The sequence below is a fragment of the Oculina patagonica genome, chromosome 6 (genome assembly GCF_052425735.1).
Source record: "Oculina patagonica isolate OP01 chromosome 6, crgOcupat, whole genome shotgun sequence".
In the NCBI taxonomy this organism is placed as follows: domain Eukaryota; kingdom Metazoa; phylum Cnidaria; class Anthozoa; order Scleractinia; family Oculinidae; genus Oculina; species Oculina patagonica.
The window spans coordinates 2365129-2385190 of NC_135763.1; the positions used below are offsets into that span (position 1 = coordinate 2365129).

Here is a 20062-nt window from a genome sequence, read left to right on the forward strand (position 1 = left end):
TTTTTGATATGACTATCTCGTACCCAGTCTTAAGGTCATTTGTCGGCGACAGGTGACCAGAAGAATGGGTCCGAGATTGAAATTCTGGCCGGAAGTGATGGGATCTGGGTTCTGAATGGACGTCGCAAATCGAACAGTCCTAACCTTGTGGCTCCACAAGGGTCCTAATTACCGCTTCCCCCTCGATTGTGCCTGTTAAATAAATAACTTGACTCTGTTCCACTTGATATCTGTCTTCATTTCCTTCAGTTCTGTGCTCTTCAATGTAACTTTCCCCTGACCTCTCGATCTCGGAATGAATCTTTCTGCTCATAAGCTTTCTCGTGCTTTGTATAACTCTGTTGCATTTTGGGCACAAAATCTTCTGGAATCCAACACGATAATTCCTGTTGCTTAGCCCGTAAATGAATGGATTCAGGCAGCTGCTTATGAAGACCAATAGAGACAGACCATGATGCAATTTAGTGTCCATCTTGACTTTTCCCGCCATTGCCAACGCGTAGTTGGTCTGACTTGGCGCCAAACAAACAATCAGCATAATGCACGCCGCACCGACCATCCGCGTCATTTTCCCGCGCATTTTAGCCTTGCTCTCAGCTGAGGCAGCTGTAGACTTGCTTGTTTTATAAAGCATGTGGGCATATAGCGCTAGCATGGTAAAGCTTGGAAGCGCCATTTTAAGCAAGACTTGAATGATGCCCACAATAGCACGGAGTGGCTGTTTACCCCAGAAAAACTGCCACTTGCAACGTCGGTTAGGCGCGTTTGAGGGAACGTATGCGACTTCAAAGAAAGTGCTACCGCATAGAACTAACGACCAGGGCCACGCAGTCAAGATGTAAGCGAGGGTTCGTTTTTTGTTGAAGATTCCGCTATATCGGAATGGTTTTATTACGGCATACCACCGCTCGATCGTCAGAGCCAAGCAGATGTACGCCGAGAAAATTACCAATTGGAAGAGAAACACGCGGTTCCATACGACTCGGCAAAAGATGTTTCCCAGAACATGATTGGTTGGATAAGGAAACGAGTCGCCAAGAACAAAAGCTGGGTTTGTGATGAGCAGGAGGGCAGTCAGCACATCTGCTATGGCAAGGGACAGGATTAACATGTTGTAGGATTTCTTTAGAAGCTTTCTATCACGACAGAACATAGAAATTACCAGCATGTTACCAAGAAACGCGATTGTAGCGATTATTGAGTATGTGATTTGTGTGAAAGCAGTTATCCCTGGTGCTGTCGAGCTACTTTGGGGGGAAGTGAAGGTCGTTGCGTTTGTTGAATTGTTCAATGAAGAAGTGTTCATGTTGCGAACACGCGTTTGTGGATATTTCTGGTGTTACCCACGATCCCTTCAAATGTCTCAGTCTTCTCTTGATCTTATTTTTCTGTGGGATACGTAATAAATGCAAGTAAGAAAAAAGTAAGAATGTGTTTAAAGATATTGAGAATGCGATTGGGAAAATATCCGGGTCGACCAGGAGGGTCATGAAAAACATGTACACAATTTTCCCAAATTTTCCCCTCAAAATCATTCAAAATACCAAACTTTGGAAAAGCGCAGTGTGCTTTATATCCAAAAAAGGCCCTATTTCATCGTTAAAATACTGTATACCCTATTTAACCCCCCCCCCCCCCTGTATACCGTATACCTAAAAATCTTGGCCGACCCTTAAATATTGATTGCGCTCCCTTTTTTTGATTGGTTTACAAGTACCCGTTTCCCATTTGCCCATGGGTACACACTGACACAGGCCCGTAGGGATTGGGGTGCGACAGATGTAGCACCTAGAACGGGCTACGACCGGTCCAGGCTACGACGCGCGCTTCTCATTCGTCGTGCCAACGAGCTGTGGATGTCCGCCTACTGTGGATCGATGACTCAAAAGAAAGTGAATTTTTTGAAGAAAAAAGTACTGAAATAGAAGTGTCTGTGCTCCAATTCGCTTTCTTTTGTAGTTTAAAAGGAAGAACTGTTTCGTCCAATAAGCCAAAGCAGTGAAACCTTTTAATTTAGAAAATACCGGTTTTGGTAAAACCATGATAAAGCTAGCATATCCCTTGATTGCAATTAACGTATTCTCAAAACGTAAAACAGTTGAGGAAGTTTAAAGTTGTTTTTTTGTTATGCTGTGTTAGGTACCTTTTTAGGATAAAAAAACAAATTCCAGCCCCAGTACAACATACTTCAAAATAGAACTTCGATTTTCAACTTTAGGCTGTTAGTGCGCTGAGTTATTAATATTATAAAATGGAAGAAACAATACTTAGGTACCGTACCTAGTGTTTGTTTTTCGCTGTGATGTGTTGAATGTCTTGAATCTGTTAAAATTTCTTGTAAACCTGGCACGGCAGGAATCTTTGTTCAACTCAGCAGTTTATCTGACTGAACAATACTTCTGTCGAAGCTTATATTGTAGTGTCGGCTTTGTTTGCGTCGGAAATTGTTTGATTTAAATAGCTAATGACGGTTTGGAAGATATATTGCCGGATATATTGAAAGTTTGATGGGTATTTGTGTAGCAGATTTTGCGTATAAAGATGAAAGTGTTGATAAATAAACGAATAAACGTGACTTTTAAAAGTTATTCCTCGATCACTTTCCGATTTCGAATCTCGTTTAAATTTGTACAACAGATCATTCTTTCCGCCCTCGTTTCTTTATAGAAGTCAGCGTTTTCATTTATCAATTAAATCCTGCGGAAAGTTAACCAAAGCAGTTTTCTCGGAGTCTGCCTATTTCAGCACGTTTATTTAAGTTCGGCTTTAATTTTAAAATAAATAATAAAGCCCACTCAATGCTCCCTGCCCTAAGGCTCAGTATAAAACTTTATTTTTATGACCCCAACGCCTCAATCCCATGTACAACTTCTAACCGGCTACGTGACTTTTTGCATGTTTTGCCGGTCTACTTCGAGTGTTCACGAAAGATCTATTTGTTTTACAGCGATTAATTGCACAAGTTAAGTGGTATAGCCACTTGTAAACGCGTACTGTAAGAGTTTATATGGATTTGAAATTCGATCGAAAAATATCTTCGTTTGTCGTTCGGGAAGCGACAAAAAAGTTTGAAGTCTTCCCCAGTGTCTAGCGTCTATTTCCTGTTTACTTTTTTCCCGCTTCAAACGAAAATCGTCCAAATAGCTTATAGAAGCGCTAGATTGACAGAACAAGAAAAAGAATTTCTTAAAGATTTCTTACATTATTGTAGCTTATCGAAGTAAAACCTCGAAAAAACAAAGATGTTTCTCGTTGGAATATCATTTCAAATCCATACAATGTGTGTTGTACGCTTTGATTACTTGTGGTACATTAACGGCAATTTTGACGAACCGTAATACCATTATTTAATTTTCCTTGCTGCTAATAGTTTGCTATAGAAAGCTATTAAAATTAGATGATTACAATTTCGCGGGAAAATTTTTGACATGTTTCGCGATATGCCCATTCTCGACCCCAGAGCTCTTCTCTTTTGCGCATGAGAATGCGATATGCCATGAGTCTAGGCAGACTGCTATGAGTCACGCATCTGATATTTACATTTGGCGTGTAAAAATTTCGCAAATGCAAATGTGAACCACGCGTAAATTAACGGAAATAAAAAACCTCCGAAATTAAAAACCATTTGGGTATATGAGTATATCTTACGATGTATCAATAAATCAAACGTCAAACTGAATTTTAGTTAAAAGACGACAAAGAAAGCAGTTTAAGGTAATTATTTTAACGCATTTGTAACGTAAAGCTGAGATTGGCCAAAAAAAGCAGTAAAAGAAAGCGTTACAACTAAGTGGAGTAACATTGCTTTTCCCTTTTTTTCAAAACAAAACTTTGTGCAAAATTTTTCAAATTAAAATGAATCTGATTCGCATTAAAAACAAACGTGCAGGTTTAATAAATTATTATTCCTATCACTGGTTTCGCACGCCCCGCCCCCACCCCCGGCGAGGACTCGTTTTGACACAAAGGCCAAGGCAACTTGGAAATGGCCTATTAACTACGAAATGTTTTCTATCGGCACCTTTGTTAAGAAACTTTTATGAAAAGCTTATGATGTCAAAATGGTTTTCTTCAACTGTTTCCGTCGATCGAATTAAGTAACAATTTATATTCTTTTTGTTTCGCAATCAAAAACAATAATCACTTGTAGTTTATATGGAGCATTTCACGACATTTGCTATGGTGTGCTCAAACAATAAAACATGTTTGCACGACACAATAACTCGTTTCCCAAAAGAAAGAAATTTCGTTGTTTTGGAACAAAATGTGGTCCCGGAGCGTCATGTGAAGACGCTCTATATCATTTTGTTTGTCGCGGCACGTGAAAACTAACATGTCTAAAGATGTAATATTATTATGACTGGAAATCGATTTCTATGATTTCAGTATGAGTACTTCCTGGATAGGATGTCTTTAAAAAGCTCTCAAAGGTAGTAAGTACGTTGCGGTAACGAGAAAGGGAAACGATCCACTTAACAATATCAAATATTCCAGATTGGCGATTTTGAATAGTGAGAAAGGAGAAATGGCGATTTAGTCTTCGCGCCGTCTCACGAAATTACGTGACGAGCAAAAAGAAGTCGTGTGCAGACGTTCTGTGCATCACGCGTTGTTCTGTTATATCAAACATACATTACTGTATTGTCTGTATTTTACTGTAGGTAGCATGCTTGTGGCGTTGTACTGCTGGATTATTTGGCGGACTTGTACCTTGGGTTTTTTCACATCCTGACCCAATAGACCTCTTTAGCTTCGCATGTAAATTGCCCATTTCAGATCATGTGATGTTCTCCCGAGAATTGCTCCTTGTCTATGTGGAAATTGTTCATTCATTCCCACATGAATATGTTTGAATTTGAAAGATAAAATTCTCAAGGCTTACATCACGTGGTCTGATATGGGAGAACAAACAAACGAAGCTAAAGAGGTCTATTTCAAAATTTCCATACACGGCATTTTTTCAGACTTGGCCTACTCCATATTCGTTTTCAGTTTTAAATGCTTTGATTTAGACCGATGTTTATTTGACCTTGAATAATCACGCACAAACAGAACGCAGACGGATAAGAAAGTTAGATTTGCTTCATGAACGTAAACACGCATAACGTAACGCGCGCGGGTTTTGGTTGGTATAGCGAACGCGAACACGCAAGACACGCTAACTTCTCTTCACGTTGCGGAGATCTCTATCATATGTTATATAATAACCTGAATTCTACGCGCATTTTGATTGGTTCTTTCTTATGATCTATTAGAGTACAGACACATAGATGACGTCACGCGGTGGTGTGACTCGCGCGCGTGATCAGAGTTCATAGTCCAAATCAGAGTTGTCGGCAAAGTTTTTCAAACTCGCGGGGCCACAACAAAGCAAAAAAGTTCAGCTTAATTACAAATCTACAGTGAGAAATAATACGCCAAGCATCGTTCACCTTTCGAAGAATTTAACTGGGCTAAACAAGCTTGAAGAAGACAGTGAATTATTCGAGAAATTATCGAAATCTGTATGTGTTTGACCGTTGTACAGTTGGAAGACGCCACGGGAAACAAATGAAGCGGTTGAACACTTAGGTTAATGCTTACAGATTTGAACAACTTTCTAAATCGGAATAAAGGTTAGTTTTTTCATTGACTTTCAATTTATCATTTTTCTGTTTATTTAAGGACGGTGCCTCCTATTGTTACTGCGCACTTGTTCGCGCATCACGCAATGCATCGAACACACTGGACGCGCGCGATTTTGATTAATTTGCTCGCGCAAAATGACGAGTTCAACTACGCGACCGCGCGCGACAAAAATCAAGAAAGATTCTGGTGCGACGAAATCCAGTTTATGGGCATATACTAAGCCAGGACAGCGGAAAAGCAACATTTTAGTTACCATTGACCTCTAAAAAAGGCTCACATTAATAGTTTAAAACAAATCGCTAAGCGCTTAACGTAACTCGCACTGCTAACTACATATGGCGCGCGCGGGAGATGCAAATTTTAACTCGCAGGGGGGAAGGAAAAATGTAACAGACCCCAAAAACGATCGAAGAGCGAAAAGAACTCGTATACTTTTAAAAACGCGCGGTGACGCCACTTTTATTTTATAAAATGGAATGAACAAGCACATGTTTGGAAAAAATTAGCCGATTTTCTGGCCGGCAAGAGCTGAGAGAGCCTTTTTTTTATCGAGATCACGCGTTAAAGATTAATGTTGATTTGAAAAAACCAAATGAATGCAGGATTTATTTTTTACGTTCGCCACGCAGCACTTCCACACCTAATATCCGAAAATTCGTGGCTACCCCCAATTCTTTGGATATAGCCCTGGAACACACAGTCTGCACAGTCTCGGCCAGGCAAAATTACTTCGTTATTAGTAGGCACCGTCCTTAATCGGTTTAACAGTACTTCGTGGTTACGGAAACTTTATCGTGAAATGAAAACAACTGAGCTCACGGGTTGCTCACACTGAAGTGTACTGAAGTCTTGTGTTATTATATAAAACAAATAGAATCCATTTTGCCGTGCGTCTGTTCAGTTATAGATCACAGAAGACGTCAAAATGTGGTATGAACATCAGTGACCCACTCGCCTAGCGGCTCGTGGCCACTTTTTTGTTCATGCCACATTTTGACGTCATCTGTGATCTATAACTGAACAGACGCACGGCAAAATGGAATCTATTTGTTAATTGGTTAACGAAACAAAGAAACGAACTTATCTGCTCAACTATTGGCACGGCAAACAGACGAACTCTGACGGAAACGTATTTTCAAGGTCAAACGAAAATCCCTCTTTTGCAAAACGAAACGTCAAGACTTGACTTATATAATTTCTTTTTTTATTAATTCCCAATGTTCATTGAATGGAAATTGTGGTGTTGCTGCCCCTGTATCCGGGCCCTTTTTTTCATCCTGGCCTCTCGCACTCCAGGGACGAGATTAACAAAGACCCTGGGTACGAGTTCGTGTCTCTTGTATTCGGCCTTCCTCCTCCATGACCGCTAAATGCACGTGTTCCAAAAAGCCCTGTAGAACGTTATCGAAGTGATTCCAGAAACTCGGGCGAGGCAGCCACAGTACCACTAAGCAAGTACTGCTGATTGTTTTTGTCAACATTTTCTAAGACGTATTTGTAGTTCATCATTAGTCCGAAGGAATTCTCCATTCCTCGAGCGCTTAGATCTGCCAGCCAGTTTAATCTCCACATGCATGCTCCATTCCTAATGTGAAAGTTACCTGACAGAGAAAAGTCAAGAAAGATTGCGTTACTGAGGTTCTGCGGTCAGTAGTACCAGTTAAGCGAATGCGTGACAGTGACGTATTTAGCTCATATGGTGTGATTGTCCGGGTGAGAGTACATCTGAGAAGAACTGTTGTTGGTGACTGACGTTTCGACAACCTGAGCGAAAGTCATCTTCAAAGTCAAGTGAAAATTTGTTGTCAGTCGATGACGAGGTCTGGTCCGTTGAAGTTGATTGGTCAGTTTAGCCGTGATGTTATTGGCTGTAACATCCGTGTTAAGTTTGTCAGCAGTTATTGGTCAGTTTCGATCCGTCTATTGTTAGTCTAATTTCGTCGTTCTGTTCCGTCTATTGTTAGTCAAATTGTGTCGCTCTGTTTGCGGTCCGTTTGTCGATTCTGCTTATGTCATGACACATTTATTGGCAATCACGTCCTTAATTCTAATAACCTTTCAACTCGATACTGTAAGGAAAAGTTAGGCGTCGATCAATCATGCAAGATAATCTTGTACCCAGATCTCCAATGGCCACGCGGGACGCGGAGTGGGATCTGGGTATAAGGTAAAGAGGGAAGATAGAATAACGTTGCACTGAGGAAAAACTCTTACCAACAGGATCCAAAACAAATCCTCTTCTCTTCTCTGTGTACAGATACCTAGAAGGGTTAAGTAGTGAATATCAGTGGTTGTTATTTGACGGCATGTGATAACGCATTCTAACTGTTTTACCATATAGCATAACCTACGGTACAGAACAAGCAACAAGCTCACTCTCCATACCGAGCCACCCCAGGCGAAAGAACGTTTCATAAATGTCTTTACAAATAGCAGCAAACTGTCTACATGAGAAATCGCAAAGTTGACTCGGTGGGGGGGGGGGGGAATTCTAGGTGTAGGGTCACCCGCTCTGAAGCTAGGGTGACTCAAGGGGCGAGCCCACTTTTTTCACTTAAACACTTTAATCGGATTTATTTGACTCGCCTACATTCAGGGCATACAGAGCATGAACGAGACTGGGAGGGCCAATTTTTTGGCTCTGTCAGCAGGGGCAACTTTTTTCATATAACCGCGTATAAACAGGCCTTTAGAGATCTGGAAATGTAGACGAAAGTAGGAAGAGAGTTGATAGGCCATATTGCTTAATTTCAGACACACAATTTCATATACGATTTAAAAAATCCTATTCATATCAAAAGTGCCACGCGGTCGACACACTTTGAATTTCACTAATATATCAGTTAAGGACGTTTGCGCGAAAATTTTCTAGTCGATAGATTTGTTTTAATTTTTTACTGCAGTCGGATGAGTTACTTATGTCAGAAATGCAAAAAAAGTAGGGGTCACCGACTTCATTTCAGAGATAAAGCAAGAGGAAAACTGCCCTGATTAAGGGTTGCATGTCACCCCACAGAATGACTGCAAAGAAGCAATTTCTTTGAAAGACTTTGAGGCTTTATTCAATGAAGCCATTATTCTTTCCACCCCTAAAGTCAATCTAAGGCAGGAATCCCCTAACTCTGATGCATATTCCCACATTCCGTCATACATGGGAGTATCCTTAGGCTAGGGCGTGACCATCACCAACGGGCTGCTACCTCCCCACCCCCCCCCTCCCCCTCCCACATACTCCAGGTACAATTGCCCCACAAAGAAAACCTCGTTATCAGCTATCACCTACTTGGTACATAAGCGTATCAGCGGGATCTTTAAACACACAGCTATACTTGAGTCAAGATACCAATCACTGGTCTCTAAGAGCTCCTGAAGAAAAGGAAAACAAAGTTATATTTGGTGTAAAATAAATCATTGCTGATGATTTTTTGAGACAGCAAGCAGGCCTTATTTGACGCTCACATGATTCCTTATTCTCGATAGCTGTCTTGGCAATCTATTAGTATTGTGCAATGAGAAGTCTCGTGTTGATCACTATATCGAACTACGGCTAGACTGACTGACTGACCGATCGACCGACCGACCGACCAACCGACCGACCGACCGACCGAGCGACCGACCGAGCGACCGACCGACCGAGCGACCGAGCGACCGACCGACCGACCGACCGACCGACTGGCTGGCTGACTGACTGACTGACTGGCAGGATTCAACTGTTTCCACAGAATACTGACCTTGAACAATGAAATGGCAGACAAGCCTGTGTTTTCCCGGCTTTCAAGAAGCTTTTTCTGTTCATCTTCCAAAAGTAGCGTTTGGGGGATATTGTTTGCTACAAAGCAAGAGAGAGCAATCTCAAAAACAATCCTGCAAACCTAAAGTTGCCGTATAATAAAAGCAGGCATTCAAGAGAGAAAGATGAGCTGCCCACGGGCTGCCACAATGCATATTAAGTCGTGTTTGGCCTTCAAATTGAAGAAAATCTCGAAACAATATTTTAAATGTAGGAAAAAGGTTATTACAAGCTAAGGGAACAAGAAAGGTTAGGGTCAGGGAAAATCGAATCGGAAAATGGATATGCACCATTTGCGAGGAAGCTCCTCTAGCATCACTGACGCCTGAAGCAGAAAGTTTCATTCACGCAAGACTCTTCAACAACACGAAAAAGCAACAATCTCGTGATTTACAACTACTTTGTATCTTTTTGCACATGCATTGCTAAAGTAAATGAGTCTTACCTTGCTGTTCCAGAGCAAAGGACAGCTGAACCCTGAGCCATTGTCTAAAGCCAGGAATTGGAGACAGTGTGGAATACTGTGTGATGTTTGGAAACTCTTGTCGCAGTTCCTCTACTACATGCTTGATGAGAAAATTACCAAGGTCCACACCACTTAGTCCTACAACAAAAATTAACATTGTTACTCTTATTTCTGGAAAATAAAATTCCTGTTTGTGATGAGCTGTAACTACTCCAAAACTGAATTGGTTGGACTGTGTATGTTAAAGGGGATTTCGCAGATTTTTGGCCTAAACTGTTCTGAAATAAGTGGTAGGTAGCTTTACCCACACAAAATTTAATCTTTAAATATTTAATGAAGATATAACCTTTATTTGGGGATGGAAATCACTGAACTTCGGCTATAAATTTAAATTTTTTTGAAGGCGCACAGAAACAACTGGAAAAGGTTGGCTAACGTTTTCAAATTACAATCCATTTCCATCTAAAATAGCAATTGTTAAAAAAAACGGAACATTATTTTTAAATTTCCTATGACACAAATATAAATTTTGGCTGTTCAAAAATCTGTTAAAATCCATGACATAGTCCCTTTAATGTTGGATCGAAACCCTACTAAACAATGAACATAGAATCCCACTCAAGCTTCTTGGGAAATAGTTTCCATATTTCTTAACAAATTATAAGATCAAATAAATCTGAGTAGCCATGCATAATGTTATATAGTTAAATAGACTCACACCGATGGCTGTGCACTGATAGCGCTAATAAACCAACTATTGTGTGTGCATGTGTTGCCTTTGAAAAGTAATTTATTACTGGGTAATCTTGACTTAAAGTTTGATAATTCCCAAAATTTTTATATATTTACAGGTTTGTAACAACAAAATAAACAGATGAAAACACGAAGTAAATACAAGTAAGGGAAAATGTACAAGACCAAGCCACAACTCATTTTGGCAGGAACCATAGTTTTCAAACCAGTGACAGAGCATGGTAAAGCAAAGCCAAAGAAAATCAAAATTACTTTCCATGCAACTAAAAACTTCTCTAACAGAATGCATCTTCACTCCCAGATAGGTACCTTTTTGTGTAGAAGTGATTGAATAAAATACTGCAGTGGTTCTCTTCTCCAGCTCATATTCACACTCATCTCGATCAACTTCTGGCTCACTCAGTATAACCTAAATAAAAAAAATCATTTTTAACAGCAAAGCATGCAAGAAATGGGGCTAAACAGCTTGACTGTGACTGCTTTAAGTTTGATTGTTATTTAAGGGAGCAAGGCTGGGGGGTGCAGTGGTGAGAGCGCTCGCCTTCCACCAATGTGACCTGGATTTGATTCCTGCCAGACCATATGTGGGTGAGTTCAATGTTGTTGTTCACATCCTTGCCCTAAGGTTTTCTCCGGGTTCTCCGGTTCCTCCCCCACAAAAACCAACACTCCAAACAAATCGATTTGATTCGCATACACTCTGAACAGCTCCTGAGAGCTCCTTCGTGTAACATGGGTAAAAAAAACTACCGGTACATTAAAATTACATTACATACAATCATGAACAATGCAGAAATTCAATTTCATGAATAAAAGTTATTTGACATCAAATCCCCAAAATTCACATCAACAAAACTATGTATTTCCTGCCACCATAATTATTGTCCAATTTTCAACAAATTATGTAAGTTCACCACAAAAAGATCTGTTGTCATGACAACCCACCTGAATATTGTCAGCAATCTCATATTCCAGAGCAGTGTGTAATACTACCACAGGCTCACCAGGCATGGAGCGATGAGTGTAGATATAACACCTACGATCAGGGGCTAACCGCCGTTTTAGGTCTTCCCAGCCATACATTGAATGCACTGCTTCGTAATGTAATATCTGTGTAAAACGTAAAGTGTAAATCTACAGTTGAACACCCACTTATGTATACCTCCAATAGGCAAGATAGAAATAGGCAGATCAAAACATTAAATCAAGCTAGGTGGCTTTCTTACTTTAAAATATATTGCTCGATCATCAGAGCCCTTTTAAGGCTCAGCCTTTTTTAATACCACTTGTAAGCCCTTGTGGAAGACATGTACCTTCCCTTGAATATAACCCCCCAAAACCCTTACAACAAGATATAAGCCCAAGGCTTAAAGCTATGAGCATTTTATGACATTAAAAAATCTTATTATCTAGTGGAGGAGACAGGGGGGGGGGGGGGGCAGGACCCGGGAAGATTAGGGGTGGTAAGAGTGCGAGAGGTGGGTGAAGAGAGGATGGGATTCTGGATTCCCATGGAGGCGGCAGGAACCAGAAGAAAATAAAACAAATTTGGCAACATTGTAAAATATTTTGCAAAAAAATAGGACAAGAAGGCGAGAAGCACTAAGGGGTTAAGGTATGTGAAGCAGGAAGTACAGACTCCCCTCTCTTCTTCTCCCTTCCCCCAACTTTCTACCTCCGGAATTGTCACAAAAAGGTGAAAGGTTACAACAGGCGATAAGCTGTACATACCTTTTCAAGAATACTGCCAGGTGATTCCCATGTGACTCGTTCAAGATCTAACAATCCAACAGCAAACCACTGAGCCAAGAGATTCTTAATAGAGGAGCTCAGAGCCTGCAGTTCTTGTCTGGCTACTGGTTCCTGCTCTTCATTTAATCCTTCCTTGTATTAAGTAAAAAAATGTTCCAAGACATAGCATGTTTCAGGCCTTTAGATTGTGGGGAAAATAAGTGGAAAGATACAGGGGCAAATTAAAACAAAGAAGGTGAGCAAAAACAGCAACACTAACAAACAAACATGCAACAGGTCAGGCTCGTGTTTTGTCTTTTAAACAATTTTTCCATCTGTAATTTTGCCTTTTTTGCCACAAGTCTACTGTTAGCCTTATACTGTTTCTAGATCTCTTGTGGGCAAAGCCGAAGGTGAACCAGGTAGTGTATGTACTCATTTGAGTGTCCAGCATAAACTCAAAACCAAAGTAATCACTCTGGCCAATCACAAAGGACACAAAAAATCCATTGAACCAATCAAAACTCGAAGTAATTTGCTAACACGAAGCATGGGAACATGTGTGAGTGAGTCATGATTGTTTTTGGTTTTTACTACTGATTGGTTGAGGAAGTGGCACAAGTTTTCTAAACCAATCACAAAACACGGTAAAGCAAAAGCGAAACAATTCAGGATTACTTTCGACACTCAATTCAAAAGCGGTCTATTCTTACCAAGAGGTCATTTCTCATGTCAACAATGTCCTTCACACCTCCTGGTAGCTTACTGATCTGGGATAACAGCTGGATATGAGCAGGTTCAAGAGCTTGCCGCAGTTTTTCCTCAGCTCGTAAGATGGCTGGAAGTCCATTTTCCTGATAAGGATAAAAGACAAGCATGTGTAGCGTTATTGTTGTTGTAGTATTTTTACTTGTTGTACAAAATTTACCACCTTCTTCATTTATCACTATAGAAACAGTACGCAGGACTGTCATTAAGTTTTTTTCACTCAGTAGGCAAGTGTAACGTAACACCAATTGACATCTTCGTCTGTAATGTATCAGTCAATTCCTAGTGAGATCATGCCCCCCCAGGCAAACTCCTGGGCAGTTGACTTTTCTTAAAATGTCTGATCAAATCCCCCAGTTGCACAGTCAAATGCCCCATCAGGCGGGGCTGAAATGTCATGGTGAGTTGGGTCTTCTGGACGGGTCTAAACTGACACTATTGCCCTATTAATCAGTAAATTTTAATAGGAAAAGGTACGTTACTGCTTAACATTAAATAAATGTAACTTAAAAAACTCATTAATAATTCATAAATAAAATACAAAAGAAATTAATGTTTAATGAGTGTCTTTAAATCTGATAAAGACACGGCTAAACTTTACGTCCAATTTTCTAGGCCAAAATAACCCCAAATCTAAATTTTAGTGCAAGAATGAGTTGATCTACATCTTCAGAAGATTTTTAAGCCGTTCAATAAATTCGCAGTTTGTGTTTTATCAAGTCTAAAACACTCGGCTGCGCCTCGTGTTTTAAACTTGATAAAACACTGCTGCTCATTTATTAAACATTACAAAATACCAACTTTACTTGCTTGAGCTCCCTAGTGTTTTATAGTTTTTGACACATTTTGTCAACAGTCAAATGCTCGACCATCCAGGCTCTTTTCGATCAAATTCCCTACTATCTTGGTCTGGGCCTCAGTAGTGGTCAAATGCCCAGGGGTTGCCCGGGGGGATGATCTCGCTTGGAATTGACTGATACATAACATAAAGTAAACTCAGCCATAACAGTTGTTACAGGTTATGGTCCTTAATGACAGCCCTGGTATGCCATCGACATTGCTGATCCTAGGTAGTATGCAGGAAAAATGTCACATATATACCAAGTAAATGGCCTTGTTAACCACGAGTCTCTTCAGTTGGTACCTCAGTGGATAGAGTGCCTGCCTGGTGTTTAGGAATTCATGGGTTTAATTCCTGTCAGGGACTCAGATTTTTTCTTTGACCCACGCTCGTGACGTGATCTGATGAGCATTACATCTTTCTCAGTTGTATTTGAGCTGTCTATAGCTTACTACCGGTTCTTCACATTTAGAGACAACACACACCAAACCATCAAAGACATGTAGCTGTCTAAAATTTTAAGCTAATTTTATGCAGCCAAATTAAATTAATTTCATCACACTTACTTGCGAATGAGCACTTGCCAGGCTTTTTGTAACCTCCATAACTTCTCCGTGATCTACACCAAGATCTCGTTCAAGAACAAGGAAGAATGCTAATTTTTCAGCCTTTGAAAAAAAAAATCATTTATCTCACATCTGAAATGAATAGCTTTGCTTATTAAAAATAAAAAGTCACAATCATTGAGTCCAAATTGAAAGATTTTGTTGGCTGTTTTGTTGTTTTTACCAAAAGATATCTTATCTTGCAGATAAGATGGGGTATACCAAAAAATCCTGAAAAACCCTGGGCTTGTCAAATTAAAGTCCCTTTTAGGTGGGTTCATTTTCAGATAGAAATTTGCATTTTAAAACTTTCTGGTCAAGATTGCATTTGGACAAGATACTGTGTTTAACAATTTTTTTTAAACTACCCAGTAGTTAGTTTTTATGGGACATCAAGGGAGGGGAGATGTTTTACTTTTTCTACTTATTAGCCTTGTATAAAAAAAAACTAGTTAGCATTTCCTGACCTGTGGCAACCCTGTTATATTTGGAAGGGCTTATTAATTCATACTAGGTACAACTGTAAAAAAAATGTCAGCAGATATGAAATATTTCTCACCTTAGTTAATAAGCCACTGTAAAAGTGTCTGACTTCTTTGGCAACAGCCTAGCTTCCAAGCAAACCAAAAACAACAACAACAACATAATTTTGGATTAGTCCTATAGAATGGGTTCCACTTGCGTGTCTGATCAAAGTTACTTGCATTTGCTTTGGCTTTGCATTTTGAATTCTTTTTGTTTTTAATTATGATCATGTACTGTACATATGAGCCATTGTGCAGTTCAAGAAAATATTCATACCCACCCAAAGGAAGGTCACTGGAAATTTTGGGGTGGAGGGGGGATCTCAAAAGCCAAAAATTTCAAGAGGGGTAGTGGATTCAAACCAAAAAACCTTTTGCATGGGAGGGGTATGGATATTTTCTGGAACAACACATTACAAGTTATGTAGTAAATGTGCAAAAGCTTACATTTGGCATAAGATCACCGGCAGAATCAGTTCTTCTCATCCTTGCTGCTCTACTCAGCATGTCACGAATTTGAGTCATTCTCATCTGAGATGGAATAGCTTCAACACTTGGCTGACTGTGATCAGCCATTTTGAGTAAGAGACTTAGCCACCTGGATTCTACATTGTGAACCTGAAAAGCATTGGATACAAATTATAACAAATTAAAACTATTTAGGAAATGAGCAAACACTGCCAGTAGTGTACACAATGTTCAGGGCTGCAAATAACAGGCGGTCATTGCACATTGGCCGACCAAAATTTGCTCATGTCCGACGGAATCCCAAGTGTGGTCGGACATGATGTCCAGACAATTTTTTTATCGTAAATCATTTTACTGCAATGATGAATAAAATCTGTCCGACCAGTCTTGATTTGTCTGACCAAGATGGTGTCTTAGAAGGACATTGCCCTGCAATGTTTGCTACTCCTAAATATAATAGAACTGAAGTCCAGTGCTTTTCTGTTTTTATCAAGTATGTAAAATTTCTTGCCAAACTTGGATGTGCTCTCAATTAATGTCTAAAGTATCCCTTAGAAACACAAACAGCTTCTGATCAGCACAGAACTATATTGAACCTTAGCAGGACACAATAATACAAGTCAATGTAACAAATTAATTTATATGAAGAGCATGTGCACCAAGTTGTCACACAGCTAGACATGTGACATGAAGCAAAAATAAAAACACTCAGGTAATTTCATGAGATTGGGACCCTGATTTAAATTGAGGTTTGACTTTTCCAAAATATTAAATACATATTAAAATAAATTACCGCAATACTTGAGGACGTGCGATTGAGAGCTCTCTGGTGCAAAACACACTTTTTGCAAAGTATCTCTTGATTCCAGCCTTCTAACCTTGGAAGGAATCTGCAGAATAAAAAAATTATACAGAAAAATTACAAACTGACGCACAGGGGTACATGTAAGCTTACTTTCCTTTGCACAATCCCCATTTAAGCTTATGGGATTATGGAAAAAAACGCTTTGATCCCTGATTTATCCCTGATAAAAATAAAAATTCCTGACCAAGTATATTTATACAAAATATCAGATACGGAAGCAGCATCCATCCTCCATTTCCATTGACCGGAAATGTTTCTTTCAGCGCCCATGACTGTTATTAAATCATAGATGTTATATAATTTCAATCCTCCCTGACTTTTCTTCTAACCCGTGGCAACCCAGGCTACATTTACACAGACACGGTTATCAATCCACACGGTTTCATGACCTCGAAAACGCATCGAAAACGACACGGTTTCAAAGTGTTTACACGGAGCCTATTTAACGATTTTCCGACTGTTTTCGAATGTGATTGTATAAGCAAGCGCTGCTCTCTATGCTTGTTTCACCATGTTTACCCTTCGCAAGCCAGCCAGTTCGTGCCAAAATACATGGCCGTTTTCAAATCGATGCGGTTTCGCCGTTTTTGACCGTTTACACGACAACGAAACCGTATTGTTTTGAAAACACTCCACTTTTGACAGCGTTTTCAAATCGATGCCGTTTCGCCGTTTTTGACTGTTTACACGACAACGAAACCGTATCGTTTTGAAAACGCTCCACTTTTTACAGCATTTTCAAAACGACCCGGTTACAGTAGTGGTCTCGATCGGTGCCATGTAAACGAAAGGCGTAACCGCATCGCTTTCGATGCGGTTACAAATGAAACCGTGTCCGTGTAAACAGTGCCCCAGTGTTCATGTAAACTTGATAAACTTGCAATGTATCAGTCAATTCCAAGCAAGATTGTCACCCCCTACCGCTACTGAGGCCCAGATAGTGGGGTATATGATCAAACAGAACACTGATGGTCGGGCATTTGACCGTCAACAAAATGTGTCACAACCTATAAAATGTATGTGAAGTTAAGTAGTTTCAACGTACCTTTTCTTACTACATGTACAGTGTGAACCAGAAAACCGTTAACACTTTACTCTATATTTTTGCATATGTTAATTTCTGCACAAAACCATCAAATAATAACTCAAACTGCAGGGAATATAAAAAATGGACAGAGATGAAGCAGCAGGATATTCTCCGTGAATATTTGTCAACTATTTCCTCCACTTCCTTTTTCAAAGTATAATGAAAGTGTTCACGGTTTTTGTGTTCTCACTGTAATATTTGTTGATTAATACGGCAGGAGTGTCCGTTTAGACCTAGCTGTTAGGGCCTGTTTACATGGAGGGAGGGTGCCCCGGCTAACCGAGTTACCCGGCTTGAAGGGATAAAACCTAGCCCGCCTTTACATGCAGAATTCACAACCCTTCTACCCGAGATGAGACAGCGTCATTGAAGCGCGTCACGGCGTGGGAAAACAATGTAGCTCCAAATGATTGAAGAAAAATATGACTTTTTACTGAATAATCAAGGCTTTTCGTCTTCAAACCTATTTTAATTTGATGTGCGAGTTCTCAGAAATTTACTGCGTTCATTTTTGGCGAAATTCAATCGAAATTCAACAGTATTTGGCCGCCAAATTGAAATTAAATTTGTTGTGACGTGAATTAGGATAATCATTCCCACAAAAATTTCGAATTAATTAGCTGTTGCTCAAAGAAATATTTCCAGCCGACCGATAAAACTTATTTTGATCAAATAGCACTGTTTGGGTTCAGAATTTATACATTTTATGCCATTAACTTCAAATTTAGTTTAAAAACACACGCGAAAACTTATCCCGGCAAGCCGGGATAGCTCGGCCATAACCGTTTACATGGCAAAAAGCTATCCCGCCTAGAAGGGTGCCCCGGGCAAGTAGACCGAGTGCCCCGGCAAGGCGGGTTACCCTTCTAGCATGTAAAGGCTTCAATACGTTTTCTTAAGAAACGTATGAAAAGTTGGCTCGCCTAGGGTAGCTCGGTTAGCCGGGGCACCCGCCTTCCACGTAAACAGGCCCTTAATGAGAAAACCCAACTCACAATGACATTTCAGCTCTGACTGGTGGGATAGGGAATTTGCCGGGGGAGGGCATGATCCGCTTGGAATATTGATTAGGATACAAATACCCGCTTGGAAGTCCCAAGAATGTATATCATCCCTGATTCAACACATTCGTCGTGTTGTGGCTGTTTTCAACATCTTAAAATCCAGTATAAATTTAATTTTTGTTTAAGCTAGTTAACGTATTAAAGCACAAACATTTTCAGCTTAAATATTTGTGTAACGAAAACAGCTGAAGGAAAATAAACTGCAAAATTATCTCAGTAGGAAAATACAGTAAATACTGCTGCTTTTTTGGAGTGAAAAACATTATTTTCACGCTATACCTAAAATGAATTAAATTAGCGCAAGCTTTACTAACCTTAGGACAGGCCAACCTTTCAGTATTTTCATGTCACTTGCAGTCACTTTGCAAAGTCGGTGAACGAGTGAGTCTGCAAGCGGTCAGCGACCCATCACCAGTAGGGAGATTCTCCATTTATGCATACATGATGTGTCCATCCAGAGAGTGAGATTCCGAGGTAGCGCAGGGGACTGGGGCGAGTTTTTTTATTTTACGCAATCGATAATCTGACACAACCACACGAAAGATAGCCTGCGTGGCCGGCGTTCAAAGGGGGAGGAGAAGGGGAGTTCTTCGCGCTCTCTTCTCGTACCTCGCGCTTCGTGCTCGAACTCCCCTTCTCCTTCCCCTTTGAACGCCGGCCACGCAGGCTACACAAAAGATCACGGTGCAATTGATCATTTGACCAATTTTGATGGTTTTAGGATGAACAGAGGCGAAGATATGGACCTTGGAACATGGTTCAAAATCCATACAAACGTCTCTAATTTTAAGACAGTATCCCCCAAAACAATATAAACTCTCAATATTTTTTTTATGATTTTGTGATACTCTTTAAAATGGGCAAACATACTGATTTCCATCCTAGTTTCTTTCAAACAGTGGGCCTTTGGCAAAATTTTACTGCTGTCACAAAATGGATAACAATTTTAAGAGTTTATATGGTTTTGGGAGTTGTTGGAGGGGTCCGGATAATCTGCTAACCAGTGAGCCATGCGAGCCATTTCGGTTAGCCTAAATAGCACATTGGTAAGCCTAAATAGCACTTCGGTTAGCCTAAATAGCACTCTGGTTAGCCTACAGTTAGTTTAGGTATTTTGTGGCTAGCCTTTTATTGGGATTAGAGATTTCTGGCCTGCATGGCTCGCGAGTCGTGCGAGCCATTCAGGTTAGCCTAAATAACACATTGGTTAGCCTACATAGCACTCCGGTTAGCCTAAATAGTACTTTGGTTAGCCTACAGTTAGTTTAGGTAGCTTGTGGTAAGCCTTTTATTGAGATTTGGGATTTCTGGCTTGCATGGCTCCCATGCCTCGCTGGCTTGCATATTATCCTAACTCTGTTGGAGTTATGGTGACTAAATTTTACATAGGGCTACGACCAATATACAGTAGAAAGATCTTTTAATAAATAACTCATGATTATCTGTACAACCCATAAAATGTAAGACATATA

At 40.1% G+C, this 20062-nt stretch overlaps 2 protein-coding genes across 3 annotated transcripts; both read right to left on the minus strand.

The window, feature by feature from the left end:
• Positions 1-139: 139 nt before the first annotated feature.
• LOC144656528 (melatonin receptor type 1B-like) lies at positions 140-1306 on the minus strand. The gene has a single exon (XM_078516751.1). It carries the CDS (start codon positions 1304-1306, stop codon positions 140-142), a length of 1167 nt encoding a protein of 388 aa, XP_078372877.1.
• Positions 1307-6815: 5509 nt separating this feature from the next.
• On the minus strand, positions 6816-18995 carry LOC144656493 (malonyl-CoA decarboxylase, mitochondrial-like). Of its 2 annotated transcripts, XM_078516715.1 has the most exons (14): positions 18905-18995; positions 16368-16464; positions 15554-15724; positions 15142-15189; positions 14544-14645; positions 13082-13222; positions 12369-12521; positions 11583-11747; positions 10947-11046; positions 9864-10022; positions 9360-9457; positions 8912-8994; positions 7843-7889; positions 6816-7229 (listed from the first exon to the last, which is right to left on the minus strand). In XM_078516715.1, the coding sequence occupies exons 1-14, from the start codon at positions 18934-18936 to the stop codon at positions 7030-7032; spliced, it is 1596 nt and encodes a 531-aa protein (XP_078372841.1). In that variant the 5' UTR covers positions 18937-18995; the 3' UTR covers positions 6816-7029. The 2 variants fall into 2 exon arrangements, with proteins under 2 accessions (XP_078372841.1, XP_078372842.1); XM_078516716.1 differs by lacking the exons at positions 6816-7229; positions 7843-7889; positions 8912-8994 and adding an exon at positions 9061-9159 and having other exon boundaries at positions 9314-9457.
• Positions 18996-20062: the final 1067 nt, after the last annotated feature.